This window comes from Apis florea, unplaced genomic scaffold (assembly GCF_048593485.1).
Source record: "Apis florea isolate Af1SG1 unplaced genomic scaffold, ASM4859348v1 contig_1789_pilon, whole genome shotgun sequence".
Taxonomy (NCBI): Eukaryota; Metazoa; Arthropoda; class Insecta; order Hymenoptera; family Apidae; genus Apis; species Apis florea.
In genome coordinates, this window is record NW_028256481.1 from 2,055,208 (window position 1) to 2,073,976 (window position 18,769).

Genomic DNA, 18,769 nt, shown 5'->3' on the forward strand with positions numbered 1-18,769 from the left:
GAAATATTACAAAAATATATTATCTTATTTCGAAAATAAATTATTTCTCAATTAATTTAAAAATAATATAATTTAAAATTTTTTTAAAACATGTTTTTAATGCGTCTGCAATTTTCTACGTCACTCAATTGTTCCACTATCAACCATTAAAGTCATTCAATCGAAATTATTGCGGGCTATTGCGTCCTAGATATTATAATGGCATATATTTTTTTTATCCTCGATTTTGCAAACAATTATATTAACACATCGATTTTTTATACAAGAAAGATACTAAGCAGATTCTATTTAACATTTTATCTCTTTGCGATTAAATGACTTATCATTTCATAAAATAGATTACTTGTTATTTGTTGTTGTTATTTGATTTAAAAAAAATTGATTTCTTATTAAAATTCTATTATATTTACTTTTATTATTATTATATTTAGTGTTCAATATGCATTTTTAATCTTAATTCAGGAATAACATTTCAGTAAATAGTTATTTCATATTAATTTTTCAATTTTTTATTTTCCCAAATATTGCCTTATTTCGCATTTTTTGAATTGATCAAATAAAAAACATAATATTAATTGATATATATATATATATATATATACTATTTATCAAATAATAATTAACATTAATAAATTAAAATGATTATTTTTAAATTGTTATTTGAAATTTTCTATTTATGTCTCTTTGGAAATATTTATTTCATTAGAAGAAAACTACAATTAAATTATTGATAAATTATATAAATTATAAAGTTTAAGAAATTACATTTCAAACATTCGATTATAATGTTATATTCAATAAAAAGAGGGGCAGTTGATAATTTCGATTTCTTAAATGGTAAATTGCGCTGATTAACCTTAAGCTCGTTCAAGGAACATCAAATTAACTCATCTTATTCTAATTACAAAAGTGCCTACGATTGGTATATTCTTCCAAATAACGGTGAAAATATTCGGAGCACGACGTCTGAAACCATTTACTTTGTTCGAAATGACAAACTCGTGTTAATTTGCTGATAACATTTGTTAATCATATTATTAAATCATATCAGAATGATACTCGAAACATTTAACATTCACACGTATAGAAATTATTATATAAGATTACAATAGACTAAAAAAGACAGATTATCAAAAATTGATTAAATCAACTTAAATCTTTTTCATATTGTTGCGTATTTTTATTATTACTTTATTTTTATTTTAATTTTTTTTAACAATAAAAAATAAATATAAAATTTTAGCAAGATTAATTTATATTTTTCTTATATCTTTACAATTTTATTATATTATTATAATTTATCTTGAGATAGTATATAAGATATATATAAGATAATAGTTATAAAAAATAGATATAGTTAAGATAATAATTATAAAAAATAAATACAGTTAGATAAAAGTCAAAAAAAATTAATTAAAATTTATTTTTCTTAAATAACTTTATAATAATAATACACTACGTACTTTATATTTTATCTTTAAATAAACTACATAAAATCTGAGCAAAGCAAAAAAAATAATTTATCAAAAATAAATTAAAATTCATAATATTTCGCTAATATATTTCCCATTTCATGATAACAATTTTTATTTTATTTTTAAATCGAAAAGAAGCTCAGAAAAAAGAATTTCTGCATTTCTCGATATATATATTTATTGCCGATTGCTATCAAAGAACAAAATGATAAAAATACAAATAAAATAAAATTATAAAATCTATTGAAATGCAAGTTTAGCACAATAGCATTTTAATAAAAAATAAATGTGGAGGGCAGCAGTGGCGTAAATGAAGGTATTCGCGATTTTCGTTCACTTGCTTATGAATTCGAAAACTGTATACTCATTCGTGTTATGCAGCACTGGCGTAAATAAAGGTATTCGTGATTTTCGTTCACTTGCTTATGAATTCGAAAATTGTATACTCATCGGTGTTTAGCTTTCCTTTTTTGTGAATTTTATGTAACGCTTTTACTTCTGATTCATGCAAACATATCTCGCCCAGGTGTGAATCTTCAGTGTATATTCTAATTGTCATTTGCATACAGTGCTACACCACGATGCAACGGAATTGACCGAATTGAATAAGCAATCGGTTACCCTACGGGTCTCTTTGTGAATTTTAAATAGTTTCGTGATATTAATAATAATTATTATTACATAGCAGTAGAAATGTATGGTAATATACAATTAAAATATAATCATAATTAGTTTTTAATTTTTCTAATTTTTTTTTATTCTAATCTTTATCTTTGATTTTGAAAATGAATTGGTGATATTAAATTTTATAAGATTAATTTTTTTCTATGTTATGATATTATGACATTAAAATTGATGTTATTTAGATTTAAATTTTATTAAAATTTATTTGACGATCATTATATAAAGAAAGTTTAGAAACAAGTAAATGTTGTATTTTCAATAATATTCTGAACATGTTTGCAAGTAGACAGTCACTGTTGGTTCATCATATCTTAATGCATTAAGTTTCAACTTTAATTATTGATATCGTTATCGGATAAAGTATATCATATCTTTTAGATATTCTATTTAATATCTATCCCTTATTATTACTTTAATAAACAAAATTATAATAACAACAATATTGCATTTTATGCAGATTATTATAAGTAATGTTAAATAATATTAAAAAAAAAAAATTTTTAAAAAATATTGATATATTAATCAAAATTTTAGGAAGTTTATTTATTATTTTCATCAATCGAAATCTTAAAAATTTTAAAATTTTTTAAAAATCTTATCTTAACTCTCTTATTATAATTATTGTTAAATTTCAAATTAAAATTTTTTTATAAAAATTTGTCAATATTTATATTACATCATAAATATTTTCTTAAAAAAGAAAATCCAAATTGAACTATTGCGATAATTTCAAATAAAAATTTTTCTATAAAAATTCTTCAACATTTACAAGAATTTTCATTGAAAAATCTAATTTTAGCGAGTTTAAATTTTCAAAAAATTTTGAATTAAAAATATTAAAAATTATTCGTCAATTATTATTAACATTCTTAATATTATTTCTATAAAAATTCTTTAATGTTTAAGTCACTAAAATATTCTTCGTATCTTTCTAAACGAGATTCAAGTTTCATTGTGAATCACGAATGCCTAACCTTTTCGTGAATCACCGGCCCAAAAAGACAAAGAAAAGAAAAAAAAAAGGACTCACTCGACGACAATAGTACCAGTGTGAAGACTAAGAAAGCCATGACAAAAGGCAACTGTCACTTTTCACAAGTGGAAGTTCCCAAAGACTGTCCAAGTTCCACCGGTTCACCGATATATTAACTTCGAAATACGAATACTCTGTTACGGTCGGTGGTCGACTGAGCAACTGCCGGCTTGTCGACTATGTTAAATAAGAGACTACCACTTTTATTTCGCGGTAGCCTATCGACTCTCACACTATTCAGGCCCTTCCTCAGGTTTTCGAAGATTTATATTTTTCGTATTAAAAAAAAAACAAAAGGCCTATCGACTCTAAACAATTTAATATTACACATGATAGCCAAGTAAATGCGATAACGTGAAAGTTAGGAAAGGAATAAAGACCGATGGTGATTTCCGATGATTCACTGGCCTTAACCCGATAATTCCCAGTTCCAAAATTTGATACGGATATACTTTATGAAAATTTATGTCATCGAAAATTTAAAATTTTCTTTTTTACATGTTTTAAATGTTTCTTTTTTACATGTTCGTTGTTTATTGTATATATTACTTTTTTTGTTTTAAATTAACGAAACATATAGTTTATAAATATATGAATTATGATAATTTGTACTAGAAATTATATATAATACCAATTTGTTAAAATTAGAAATTCATTCAGTTATTCTACATGTAGGTAATTTATGTAGTACATATACATACACACACACACACACACACACACACATATATATATAAATTATAAATATGTATATTGCAATACATACATACATACATATATATATATATATATATATATATATATATATATATATGTATGTATAAAATAATGTATAATACATTTTTTGTAATTTTTTTTTAATTTAAATATTGATTAATTAATTTGAGTAATTTAATTGCAAGAATATTATGTTCGATATTAATATTTATTTAAATTGAAAAAATATTTTTCCTATTTATATAAGTATAATTATACATAATATCATTATATATATGTAACATTGTTTGGGCATTGCGATGCTTTGCTTCCTATATTATATTTTAAAATTTTATTCAAAAAAATAATATTATCATGAATAATAATTTTAAATTGTAATTGTTAAAAAAATTTATTTTGATTTTTCATTTTTTAATGAAAATTTCATGTAAAAAAATTGTATAAATATATATTATATTTAAAAATTATATCTTTGTTTAAAATAATATAAAATAATATTTTTGTTTTATTCAAAAAAATAATATGCACGTTTTCGTGAAAATATGTTGATGACATTTATGTAATTTATTTACACAAATTATATTTATTGGAATTAAATTTATAAAATTTATTATTAATTGTTAATTATTAATTTTCATCAATTTATTAAATTTCATCAATTTATTCTAATGCTATATCGAATAAAGAATTTAACATAGAACTTTATTTTTAAATTTATTATTGTTAAAAAATTTAAATAAAATGTTTTAAATAAAAACTACGTTTATCTAATATATTTTTATTTCTATTCATAATAAATGCTATCATATTTGGTAGAAGAAACTTGGGACTAAAATATAAAAATAATTAATTTTGTTTGTATCTGATCGAAAGAAAAGAACAATTCTATTGAAAACGTCTGTAGTATGAAATACGTGAGCCTCGGCTTGCGGTACTTTAATATCCGTAAGAACCCATTATAGTATTTGAATGTGTCAGCTTCCGTTTAGTATGATCACTTACTTTCTTCAAATATCATGTACATCGAGAATATTATCAAAAGTTTTTCAAATCTTTTTCTGAAATTTTATTATTATTTTTCAATCATTATACAAAATAAATTATAAATTATAAATTATAAATTATAAAATTAAAATATGTAATAAATTTTAATATAATATATATATATCTCAATGAAAAAATTGGAAATATTTATTAAAATATTATCAAATATTATCAAATATTAATTAATATTAATTAATATTAATTAATAAAATATTAATTAATTTTGTTGAAATGAAATATTTGAATATTTATTTTGTATCATAGTAATAAATATTTTTATAAAAAGTATTTATTTATTAATTTATTTATATATTAATATATATATATATATATATTATTTTTTTTTAAATTTAAAAACTTATATTATTTCAAATATTAATTTTATGATTATTATTTAGTAAGGAAAATAAATACAGAAAAATTACAGAAGAAAAAAACATAAATATATTTATTTGAGTAATAAATTGCTTATATTTTTTAATTAATAAATGAGTTTAAACGAATATTAATCTATCATTTATTTTATGATACATAATATAAATTTTAAAACATAATTTTTTGATTTGATGAATAAAATTTCATGAAAATAATATTCATTCTATGTAAAATGAAAAAAATATTCATTCAAATTAATAATTATTTCAAAATTAAAAAATATATAAGAGAATTTTTTTATAAAATCAAATAAATATTTTAAAAAGTATTTTATTTATTTTAAAAATAAATTATTTTATATTAATTACAATACAGGTCAATGAAATATTTTTATGCAAATATGTTTATTTCTTATTTCAAATATTATTAATTACCTGCATAGCACATATATTAATAAATAACTTAGATATTGCTTAGAATTTTATTAACTATTTACATTCGTTGAATCTTACTTGTTAGCAGTATGAAATATCGACAATAACCACAGCTGCTTCAACGAGCCTTCGAAATATTTGATGAAGGTCGCCTTGTTTGATATGTTTCGGAATAAAAGTTTCAACAAAACCATTGCTAGATGCTTAGACTCGATTTCACAAGCATTATGCAATAGATACACATAAAAATAACTTTACATTGCATGGAAATAATCTTTCCTTTAAAAGGATTACAAAGCAAAAGTGAATTCCTTCATGATAAACGAAATGATCATTTCTAAATTACAGAAATATGTATGATGCAATTTTTAGAGCATTTTGATAATTTTTAAATTTTATCACGAAATCTACTGTCTGGAATAATGTTTGGCAAAAAAATGTTTCGTAAAATGACAATAAACATATGGTGATGTTCAAGTTTAAACAAACAAAAAATATAGAAATGAAAATATAAAAAAAAAAGAATAAAAATTTCCAATCATTTTGAAATCATTGGAAAGTTATTTTTATTTAAGTATTAATTCGTTTTTATTTCATTTTTGGAACAAATTGAAATTGCGAATAAAAATATTGCAAAAGAATGCATCAAAAAAGGATAAAAATTAAGTATAGATAATGAGTATAGAAAAAACTTTTCATGATATGAGTAAAAATAATTTATTAAAATAAGTATATCGTTATCAATAATAGATTTTATCTCATAATAGCAATTTAGCATAATGCAATAAAATTTGATTAAGAATTTTATTTAAAAAAAAAACAATTTAATATATATTAAATAATATAATTATATTATAATAAAATTATATTATATAATATAATATATATTAATACTATTTATTAATAATACAATAAACTTATATTAATAAGTTTATTAAAAACTTATAATTAGAAACTTATATTACAGAAAGATTGTTGATTAGAATTTTAATTTGTATTAAGATTTTAAATGTTGCATTCTTTATGATGAAAAATTATATAATAATATCATAAATTCAGACAATTTAAAAAATATTACAATTTTTATAAAATACTTTTGTGACATTATGTATTATCATTAGAAAATCCAATATTTATAAAATTCAACTGTTTTTGTTTCAAATTTTTAACATAATAACAAATAAATAACATAATAAGATAATAACAAAAATATATTTAGAATATTTTTTTGTTAATTTTTATCGAATTATTTGTTTAATTTTGTGCTTAATAAATTTTTATATTATTTATTGATATTAATTTTTAACAAGTAACAAATTAAATTAATAAAAAAAAATTTATGTTGCAAAATTTAATTTAAAATTTTAACTTTGATCAAATTTTTAATGAATTTTATTAATAATTCTATATATAATTACATATTTTTATTAACAATTATTAATATATAATTGTATAATATATAATATATATAATTAATACATATTAATTAATTATAATATTAATTATATGTTATATATATTATATTTATTTATTTTCATTTTCTTTTCTACTTTTTAAATATAAGTTTAAAAAACTATTAAAAAAGAATTAAATATATAAAATAAAGTAATTATTATATATTATAATTTTCTATTATATAATTTTATATATATATATGAATTTATTTTATATATAATAATAGAATTATAATGTTTTAAATATAAATACTACATATAAGCAAAAGTTAATTATTTAATATTTATTTCTGAACAATAAATTAATTTTTTAATGTTATAAAAATGTCAATTAGCAAAAATACTATTTTTCTATAAAATTTCTAATAATAAAGTAATTAATTTATGAAATAATTTCATTTGATTATTTCAAACGATTATTTCTATGAATATTAAAAATATAAAAAATATATAAATAATTCCTTAAAAATAATTATTAACAAAAATCTTTCACTTTTATTTCCTTCCTATTTATAATACAATATTTAAATACAATTTGATTATTAATAATAATATAATATAAATAATTATAATAATATAGAGTCTAGAGTATAATAATTATACGTACATTTATAAAAAAAAATAAAGGAATTATAATTAATGATTTATTATTTATTTGAATTTAGATTAACGATATGCATTTAATGTTCTAACAATAATTAAATTCTTAACGTTATTTTAAGTAAGCAAACTTGTAAAGCTTTTACACCATTTTTGAATTTAAATTCATGCTATTTCGATTGATTAGAGTAACCTATAGATGTCGTTAGTATAGACTTGAACATCAAAATTTTTACGAGTTTCTCTCCTGTACATGACACTACTGTGGTAACGGACCGTCATCTTTACCGCTCAGAGATGATTCTCTACCTACACAGATTGTGGAATAGCCATTAAAATGTTATCGGAATAGCGCGCGTTGCGAACTAGCTTACGAGTCGACCAATCGAGAACCGTTTGTGAGTCGGTGGGTACGTTTCCACGGAATGTGAGCAACCGTTGAACGAAGTGACGATACTACATATACACATGTACATTTCGTCGCCGTCGTCGTCGCGATAGTCGTCATCGTCGACGTCGGCGTTGATTGTGTGCCGATCTCGATTGTAACGAACTGAAAGCAAGCTGATTTGCCGATAGAAATAAAGCATACATACAAAAAATAAAGTAAAAAATAAATTTCTCTCGTAACCGAACCTTATTTGAGAACGAAACTTCGTTAGGTAGTGACATCGTTATCTTTTATTCTGGTATTTATAGATTCGAAATCGATGTATTCAACATAATTTTCTGAACGTGAAAGAAACAGGTCTTGAGATAGGTAACGAAAAAGAAATATTTCTTCGTTGCTGCACGCGCGGGCTTTTTTCTGGGTGTACAATTTATATGCGTGTGAATGCGCCATAGATATACTTGTATATTGTATGTAGGAGGAAGAGAGAACGAGGTAGAAAATCAGTTACAAACGAGAGTGATAGGACTAGTTCAGAGGAAACGAGAAAGCTTCGATAGTGAAACGGAGTGAGAACGAGAGCGTTAAGCAGGGTGAGTGAGGAGAAGGAAGGGATCTCCGTCAAAATGTCGCTGAAAACACCAACGCGGATACAGTGATTGCTTTTCGTCATTTAACAGGGGGTATGTGATCTTTTTCGACTTTCTTCAATTCTTTTTTTTGATGTTTTTACTGTGACTCTTTTCATTATTTTACGTCCAGAAATGTATACAGTTTCTTCGATTCTTTCATTGAAAGACAAGAAAGTCATAGGTGCATCGATTGCGCACGGTCACCCGGTTTCCCTCTGTTTGTTTCCATCGGGCTTTGTACAACTTTGTCGTGACTGTGTGCATAATACGCAACGGCCATCTCGTTACAGTAGTGGGCAAAGATATCTCATATTTATGCCTATCTACTTATATTCCTTGTATTTTTCATTTCTTGGTCACTATACATAATCGACCAAGACATTCGGCGATCGTACTAATAACGCCGATGCACCAGGTATTCGTCGTTACTAAATTAGTCGTTAATCGTCGTTCAGGCATTTTTTTAAAATTTGTTGATTTAATTTCTCTCAGAGAAGTTTCCAATCTGAAATGTCGAAAATTTTAGCTCCCGTTTTGCTCCAACTTTTTTGCTGATTTTTTGCTTGCAACACTGCTAACATTCGTTGTTTTTCGTCCTTTGAGAATCGATGAAACATAACTGAGACATTGAACATCCTCGTAGGTTACATTACGAATCTTTCTGTTGCTATTCTATCGATATTTCATCATGATGAAATCTTGCAGGTTTCTTTTATACAATTTTTCTTAATGAATTAATTTCTTGTTTTTTCGAATATATATTTTATATTTTGAAGAAATATGAAATTGTGCTAAGTGAAAAATTTTATTATATTATTGAAATAAAATTTCTTTTTTTTTTTTATCACATTTTCTTTAATATAATTCCAACCAATAATTTTTGAAGAAATTTAAGAAATTTAAGAAATATATAAGAATAAGTTCTAATTTTTCTTTAATAATTTTCCAGTAATAACTATATGCAATAGTTATTACTAGTTAATAATCTGAAATGCTTGAAGAATTTATATGTATATAATACAATTTATTTTAAATAAAATTAAATAATGAAATTGATCTTAAGTAATAAATAATTTTTCTAATTTTATGATTTGTTTTAAATTTGATCTTATAGATGCAGTTTAATTTTTTAATAAACTTGTATAGTTTACAATATTATTAATTATATATTATGTATTATAAACTATTTTCAAATTTATTTAAATTTAAATAAATTTTTTTATCTTTCATAATTATATATTTATTTACTCTATTACTTATTAATTATATAATATTTACAATATTATTTCTTTATACAGGGTATTATAGTTATCACATTTTTTATTTATAATGGATTGTGTTTTTAGGTTTTGGTAAAGTTAATTATTTAATAGTACCAAAATTATGGTGTCAACTCGCCAATCAAGTAGTATGAGTGGAAGCAATGGTGGTGGGCCAGCTGCCGATGTTACAGATGTGAATTCATCTAGAAGACATCAATCTGTAGCAATGACTAGCTCTTACAATGGAGCATCTGTTTCGGAGCCACCACCTTATAGTAATTTAAATCTTCTTGACTTACCAGTTGAAATTCTTGAAAAAATTTTCAGCTATTTGGATTATAATACAGTGGCCCATTTACGTCCAGTAAGTTAAAATTATAGAAATGAAATATTCATATTTTTATTTTACATTTATAAATATATATATTTCTGTTTGTTTATTTTCTTTGCAGGTTTGTCATCAGATGGATCGTGTTTGTGGATCAATTTTGAATTCTACATTTCAAAAACTTCAAGCACAAATGTTGAGTCGTTTTCAGGCAATTAAAGCACAAATGCCAAGACGTGAATCTGCACGTCGTAACCATCCATTAGCTTGTGAATCAGATATCATTGAAACTCTTCATATGCGTCTTACTTTACTTCAGATGAGTTTTGGCAAACATATTGAACGTAAACATTGTTGTTTTTTTCCTGGAGAGGTAAGTATTTTTTGTGATTCTTTATAAAGTTAAAAATATATAATATACAAATATATATGAATTATAATTTCTAATTATATTTCAGATTTTAGATGAAGTTTATCGTATTTTACATTACATAAAAGTTACTCCAAAATTAGCTAGACCATACAAAGTTACAGATGAATTATTTGATTTAAGTACTATGGCTATGGAATACTTTAAAGAACGCATTGAACCAACATTACCAGAAATCCCTTATTTTGGAGCTGATTTTCTAGATCTTGCTGGGACATTTTCCTGTGAGCAAAAAATTAAAGTTTTAATTATTTTTAAAAATATTAATTTATTATTTTATAATATAATATAATATAATATAATATAATATAATATAATATAATATAATTTTTGAGTATGATTTATTAAAATATTATAGCTTCTAGTAATGTGAGCAAGCCATTTATGTGCCTGGATTCTACACCTTTAACTGGAACTGGTAAATCAGGAAATAATAGTGGAGAAGAAGGAACTCCTCCACACTCTTCAGATGATCCTGGTCTTTTAGAATCTAATGTATCACCTCCACAGTCAAATATGGTGTTACGAAAACGAATTCGTAAAATTAAACAAGGCATGAAGCGATATAATAGTCAGTTAACATTAATGCGTAGAGATTTAAGGAGTTGCAAAGCAAAGATAGCAGAACAACAAAAGCAGATTATTGAATATGCTACACGTCTTGATGAAAATGACAAGAAGAATGAAGAGACTTCTCGTAAATTTAGCACACTTCTACAGGTATTTACTAAGGTACACTTAGTACTTGTAAAAGTAATGTACAATAGAAAAGATATAAATAAGATATATCAAATATTGTAGAAATATAAATTTAATATGTAAAGATTTCAAAATTAAAATAAATTCAAGATTAGAAAGATTAAATTTTTAACAATTTTATATATTTTTTATATTATACTTTTTTATGTTATGATTATATATTGTATAGGAATTGAACAAGTGTAAAACAGAGCTTCAGTATTGGCGATCTAAATCTCCAGCAATACCAGTGTGTGTAGTCTGTGGTCAATCTGTATTAGTACCAACAGAGGATCTGCAAGCTTTAACGAATCAAGGCGTATTACCGGAAACGCTTGATGAAGGATTAGATTTCATTCCTATAGCGGATGCACAAAGTCTTACTGAAGTGGCACCTCAATCCACAGTTACACAACAACCTTCATCGCCATCACCACCACCGCCACCACAACCACCAGCACCAACAGTGGAAATGGCACCTCCAAAGGCACCTATGCCTTCATTACTTTCAAAACGGAAATCTACTACGGAAGAAGCACCGAGCGACGCTGGAAAGAAACCTCGTCGTGCTGCCAAGTCACGTCAGGTTAAACGCTCGAAGATATAATTCGATTCTGATCATGGTACAAAAATATCTGTGTAACATCTTTACTAGGTTCTTGAAAGAAGGTTTTCTATTTGAAATAACTGTTTCTTTACGCCAGCGAACGAATGATCTTAGAAAAGTACAAAATTCTTTCCTGAACGTCCTGCATTTCGCGCAACGAACCTCATTTTGAAAAATTCTAGCCATGGTGACCGCGCGAAGGGAATTGACGCGATTGATTTTCCTATTTTATTACGGACGGATTTGTCACACACGGTGGCGTCTACAAATATTCTAAATGATAGCTGATCATTCGTGTCGTTCGTAAAGCAACAAAAGAGCTACTTTTTTCAAACCTTTTTTAATTATTATTTCCATAATGATATACAAGGAGAACGGAAGGATTGAATTTTGTATAAAATGTTTATTTTACAACAATATCGTGTTAATAGAACAAATAAACATCATACAGTGATGTTTGACTAACGAAGCAATAATTCACCTTCTGTATTCCTTGTCACAATAGATGCACTTATTCATTATTTACTTGCTAACGTGTGTAACATTTTTTTGCCGTAATATTTTGCCCTAAACATTTTATTTTTAATAGCTTAATTTAATATCTATTAGACAATATGCAAGAACAAATACAGAAATGCAAAATTTAATCGAATGAAAAAATATTTTCTCTATTCAAATTGCGAAAATTCTTGTTTCATATTTTATATTCTATTGTTTATTATAGCTTTGAATTAGATAAAAATTATTAAATTTGATGAATTAGGCAAGAATTTCTTGCTTTGTAGAGATTTTTATATAAAATTTCGAGTGGACATTAGACATGGTTGTAGCAAATTTTATTTTGCAGTATCAATGAATAAGTACCTGAGAGGACTGAGTGGGATTAGTTCGCGCAGGTACTCCAAGTTCATCAATATTCATATCAATTTCTTAATTTATCTAAGTCTGCTCAATTAAAGAAAGAAAAAACAAAACAAAAAAAAAAAAAAGAAAAGAGATAACAATTTTTCTGTAAAAACGGTTTGTGCATACCATTCATGTTATGTTATACAAAATGAATAGTGAAAGTCAAAGGCTTGAAAAATTGAATTGCTTTTGCATAATGATATGTGATATATTGATTTATTTTTTTCAGATTATTAATAAATGAATTTGTAATTAAAGAAATTAAATAATTTAATAGAGCAGCTCACCTATATGAAATCAAAACAGTTATATTAATATAAAGTTTGTGAGCCTTAAAAAATACGAAGTTGGGGAGGAAATGAAAATATGCTGAAATATCTTAATGGAAGTTATTTTTTTTTGACACGCCATCCTTCGAATGATTTTCTTCATGAGATGGTGTATATTGCAATATTAATAGCGGTAGGAAATAATTTATAGGATCAATTATTTATAGGAAAATTATTATTAGATTGTTTTTAAATATTTTCGAAATATTAATTTTTTAATTTATCAATCATATTGATTAAAAAAAGAAATTACAAATTCCGCGCCACATTCTTACAAAAAATAGTAAAAAATATATGTAAAAAAAATTAATGATTATTTAATCATAATTTAATCATAATATACAATCAATACAAATTTCGTGTTCACGCAATTTCTTTTAAGATCGGACGGATTACCCTGCGCGATGCTTGATGATCGGTCTGCGTAGATTCAATTAATTAACATTATTTGCACCAACTCTAATTAATCTCAAAGAAATGTAGTTTGAAATATTGTGAGTTAATTATCATTCATGATTCTAGTAATAAATGTAAAGGATACGGAGAAAGAGTGAGAGAGAGCGAAAGATAATAAGTAAATAATACTTTATTATTAAATATATATATATTATATATATGAGTGCGGTACTTGCCACGATATGCATACCACACAGAGCAGTTTAGTTTAAACTTTAATGGAACAATAAGATATAATAATTAATTAATGATGAAATAATTATCGAAATATATCTAATTTTTTATCGATGTCAAAAATTAATTAGGAGAAAAAAAGAAAAAAATGAACTTAGCGAGCGGACGGAAATAAGTACGTCATGAGCACGCATGTATGTGAGAAATTGAGCGAGAGTAATAAAGTGCGTGCGTGATATATATATATATATTAAAAATACTAAATTCAAACTTAATGAGAATTTATGATGTGATGCTTTATCGATTTAACTGCGGGAAAGTGACCTTTATTCAAGTAAAATACATGTGGGGCGTTTCTGGCTACAAAACAAATGATTAAAAATGAGAAATGAAATAAAAATAAAAAAAATATGTGAATTTTACTTAATGTTATGTTCAATAGGATTGCGGGGGCGGGCGTAATTTAACGCCATGTCGGAAATTTCGAAATGCTTGCATTGTATGCTTATATCGCGAATAGTTCTGACGGATTAAACAATAAGAAACGAAAAAAATAAAAAAAAAAACAAAAAAAAAATATAAAAAAAACATGAACGAATGAAAATATGGAAAAAACTGTGTAACAAGATTCAATTTTACATAAATATATTTAGGCCCCTGAATGTAACAGCATCCTGTATACAGTCTTCAGAAAATTGTATTTATGAATCAATAACTAAATGTATTCCCACTGAAATATTTACACTTCCGACGATACACATTGCCAGTTTATTGTCTTAAAATAGTTTACAGTCATCGGCTTTCCGACATTATCCGTCCCCGAAAAATACAAATGTAGCATGTGTACTACATATATGAATCTACTAAGAATATACAATCGAAAATATAACAATGAATACACAATTAGAAGTAGAATAATTTCCTAATTAGTAGTACTGTGCATTTTAACAATGTGAGCACAGGAATGATAATTTTCAATTTTCATTCATGATGATTATAAATCCGAGGACCATGTTCGTTTGCAGTATCTGTGTATTAGCAAGTAAAATGGTCTCCGGATCAGGTACACAATAAGCAATTATGAAGGAGATACCATACGTGTACTTTGAAATTTATATATAGGAGAAAAAAGTGCATAGGAATACAATTGCCAGCGTTACGGCCCGAAACGTCGTACCGCCGAATAAAATATGAATTATCTTAAATGGTTTTACGTGTATTAAAGCGATTGTAAATATATATATTAGATACACCTTATAATAAACGTAATTTAACATAAAAAATACTTTTGAATGTTTTCTATATTATATTTAAAAAAAAAGATAAAGATTATCAAATATTGAATTTAATTGAAAGTAGATGATTAAACTATTTGATCAGTCTAATGTAACCTTGACTTTCACTTTCGTCTGCTAGGCGAGCACGTGGTTTCGTTTGACAGATTGTACTTTCTTTGTTTCGATAGGTGGCGACCCTGTTTCTCCATCATCGACCATTCTCTCAACAGTTGCATTTCCGTCAAAGATGGCAGTGTTCATAGATGTATATTAATGTTACGAAATAATTTTGGAATGTTTATTATGGCATTACAATCGTGTTTTTTATAGATTTACAAAGTATTTCGAAGTGTGTGTTTATTAACGTGATAATTAATTGATCGAATCTTTATGGATATCTGTGATCAGTTACGATATACTTTTGGTGCATCTAACTTGTTGCAACTGTGTTGTAACCTTCCCACGTGCACATTTTAAATATATTTTGTTTTTTCTTTTTTGATAAATAAATTAATACGATGGCAGACACATTACATAAAGATGGATATGAGATATGTGAGTGAAGAATTGAATTTTATATTTTTAGCTTTAATTTTAGCTATAATTTTATGTTTTTATGATCTTATCTCTCTTCCTTATATTGTAATTTGTTTATGTATTTCATGTTTTATAATTTGAAATGAAAATAACTCATTTTTATTATTTGTATCGTATATAAAATATTAGATTGCAAATTATATTTTATGTATTTTATAAAAATAGCAAATTTAGCAATGCGTAGTGGAGGTGGTAATATAGGAGGAGATAATGATATGAAGCTTGAACCATCTAGTCCAACAGAAAAATATACATTTTCTCGCTGTAGTAGTACTGGTTCAGTAAATACACCATCTTCATCTGCTCATAATACCGGTAAGAAATTTTAACAAATAAATTTTATAATTATATTAAGCTTGAAATAATAATAATAATATATAATACAATAATAATAATATTTACAAATTAAATTTGTAAAATTAATTATAGAGGACGAAGATAGTGATAATAAAAATTCAACTATAAGTTATAAAGAACGTAGAAGAGAGGCTCATACTCAAGCAGAACAAAAACGAAGGGATGCTATCAAAAAGGGATACGATTCTTTACAAGATTTGGTTCCCACTTGTCAACATACTGACTCTTCAGGTTATAAACTTTCCAAGGCTACTGTACTTCAAAAATCTATTGATTATATTCAATTTTTATTGCAACAAAAGAAAAAACAAGAAGAAGAACGTAATGCATTAAGAAAAGAAGTTGTTGCTTTACGTATTATGCAAGCTAATTATGAGCAGATTGTGAAAGCTCATCAAACTCAACCAGGACATGCAGAAATGCGTGTATCTGATGAAACCAAATTTCAAGTGGTAAGATAAAGTGTGTTGTAAAAATTAATATTTTAAAATAATGAATTTTGAAAATATTTAGTAAAATATCTATTATTATAGTTTCAGACAATTATGGATCGTTTATTCCAAACATTCAATAATATTTCAGTAGCAAATTTTGCAGAATTATCAGGATGTGTGTTTAGTTGGTTGGAAGAACATTGTAAACCTCAAGTAACTAAATTATTTTTTAAAGTATATCTTCAAAATCAAATATAGAATTAAATAAATATATTTTAAATATTGCAGACTTTACGTGAAGTAGTATTGTCAGTACTGCAGCAACTTAATAGCCAAATCAGCTAGTCGAATATATTATTAGACTATTGTGATTGCACAATATTACATTTATGAAATCTATTCGCGGGTACTTAGACCAATTATTAAGTAGAGTTACCAAAAAGGATGGGAGTATGTGTATTATATGCAACATGGGTGACATAATGATTGTACAAGAAATATAAATAGAAATTTATTTTATATACTAATGTTATACAGCCATATAATATGGCGTGTCGTTTTTTGATGACCAAACAATGTTAAATATTTTTAACAGAGATTTTTTATTATATGAAATTTACTGCATATATATAATATACAATGTATGTATATACATATATGAATGTATTTGAATATGTACATAATACATTAATTCGTAACATAGTAATTTGAAATAAAAATCAAATTATGTCTGTTTATACTTTATATTTACAATCATTAATAATGAAAGACTTTAAAGAAAGTTTCTTAGCTCATATTTAATTAATTCCTATTACCATATCATGTTCAAAATTTTTAATCTTTGATATCAATTTCATTTTATTTTTTATTTATTAAACTTTCTCAGATTCAGTAGGCATACTTTCTCCTTGTGTAATATCGTTTAAAAGTATTGCGTCCAATCTGGGTCTATTAGGATCATCAGGCTCATGATGAGGACTTTGAGGTCGTCTTCTTTTTGATCTATCCTCTGGTCTACAACACAGATCACGAAAGATACAGGCGTAGCAGGCCAGTAATGCGCTCATCATTATTATTCCACCAATTGCAAGGAACACCACTAAAAATATCGATATTTCGTCCCCCATATTATATTTTTGATGGTTTTGTTTATTAATGTTCACATCATCTGTAACAAAAATTTATTCAAATCAAATTTTTAATTTTTATGAAAGAAGAAACTTAATTTATATAATAAATTAAATTAATTTAAATTTATATAATTATTATAATAATATATATATAAAAATTATAATAATATTATTAATAATTATTTAAAAAAACATACATATGTAAATTTAAAATTTATTTATACTTATTTTTTATTTTACTTATTATTTAATTTTTAATTTATATGTATATTTGAATGAATAAGTTAAAATTTTAATAATTTAAATTATTATTAAAAATTACTAATTTTCAATGAAAACAAAAACTTAAATTTTAAACATATTTTTTAAAGAAAATATACATTTGAGTAGAATAAAAAATTATTTTTCATTCTTTAATAATTTTTATCATTCTTTAATTTAGAATTTAATTTTTTCAGAAAAAATTGAAATTTCAAAGAGTATATTATTTTGTATACAGTTAATAATAATTAGTGATGTATTTCTTAATTATTTATTTTATATCTTCTTTAATTATTAATTTAAGATTTATTTAAAAAAACAGAGTTCAAATTTTTGAACTCTTAAGTTTTGAATTATAAGAAAAAAAATTTTATTCTCATTCTATTCTTTTTTATCAGAAAAAAAATAAAGTAATGAATAGTTATAAATACGAAATTGATGTAGAAGTAGTTTTATTCTCATTTTAAAAAGCTCTATTATTCTTAAAACGTTTTTAGACACAAAAGAAAAGGATCAATTCACTCTTTCTTTAATCCAATTTATTTCTTGGTAGTCACGTATATGTGAAAAATCGATTTGTCTAAAGTGTTGTATATCAAATGCAATTTAGAGGATGAAATTTCTTGATCTAAGTGTCTTTCTTA

General features: G+C 24.4%; 4 protein-coding genes and 1 long non-coding RNA gene across 9 annotated transcripts in view; 2 read left to right on the forward strand and 3 right to left on the reverse strand.

Moving 5' to 3' along the window:
- Positions 1–3,566, reverse strand: part of LOC100866156 (carbonic anhydrase 2) — a 34,405-nt gene extending 30,839 nt beyond the window's left edge. The window contains exon 1 of the mRNA XM_003694299.4: positions 3,190–3,566. Within this exon, the coding sequence (XP_003694347.2) occupies positions 3,190–3,229 (40 nt within the window). The 5' untranslated portion in view covers positions 3,230–3,566. The remainder of the gene's footprint in view (positions 1–3,189) is intronic.
- Positions 3,567–7,688: 4,122 nt separating this feature from the next.
- Positions 7,689–8,321, reverse strand: LOC147658682 (uncharacterized). The gene is made up of 2 exons (XR_015292830.1): positions 8,191–8,321; positions 7,689–8,125 (listed from the first exon to the last, which is right to left on the reverse strand). It is a non-coding gene; the product is annotated as an uncharacterized LOC147658682 (long non-coding RNA).
- Positions 8,046–13,745, forward strand: dmpd (F-box protein dampened). 5 transcript variants are annotated; one of them, XM_086910890.1, is made up of 8 exons: positions 8,287–8,422; positions 8,516–8,576; positions 8,686–8,890; positions 10,186–10,465; positions 10,554–10,802; positions 10,888–11,083; positions 11,218–11,591; positions 11,788–13,745. In XM_086910890.1, the coding sequence occupies exons 4-8, from the start codon at positions 10,223–10,225 to the stop codon at positions 12,202–12,204; spliced, it is 1,479 nt and encodes a 492-aa protein (XP_086767016.1). In that variant the 5' UTR covers positions 8,287–8,422; positions 8,516–8,576; positions 8,686–8,890; positions 10,186–10,222; the 3' UTR covers positions 12,205–13,745. The 5 variants fall into 5 exon arrangements, with proteins under 5 accessions (XP_086767031.1, XP_086767016.1, XP_012342902.1 ...); XM_086910905.1 differs by lacking the exons at positions 8,287–8,422; positions 8,516–8,576 and adding an exon at positions 8,046–8,226 and having other exon boundaries at positions 11,218–11,579; XM_012487448.3 differs by having other exon boundaries at positions 8,316–8,576.
- Positions 13,746–15,524: 1,779 nt separating this feature from the next.
- Positions 15,525–17,515, forward strand: bigmax (helix-loop-helix-leucine zipper transcription factor bigmax). Its single transcript, XM_012487455.3, has 5 exons — positions 15,525–15,901; positions 16,109–16,258; positions 16,373–16,752; positions 16,834–16,947; positions 17,023–17,515. The coding sequence occupies exons 1-5, from the start codon at positions 15,865–15,867 to the stop codon at positions 17,077–17,079; spliced, it is 738 nt and encodes a 245-aa protein (XP_012342909.1). The 5' UTR covers positions 15,525–15,864; the 3' UTR covers positions 17,080–17,515.
- The window catches only part of LOC105735668 (uncharacterized), a 29,176-nt gene continuing 27,639 nt past the window's right edge, over positions 17,233–18,769 (reverse strand). Inside the window, exon 2 of the mRNA XM_012487456.3 lies at positions 17,233–17,902. Coding sequence (XP_012342910.2) covers positions 17,607–17,902 — 296 coding nt within the window. The 3' untranslated portion in view covers positions 17,233–17,606. The remainder of the gene's footprint in view (positions 17,903–18,769) is intronic.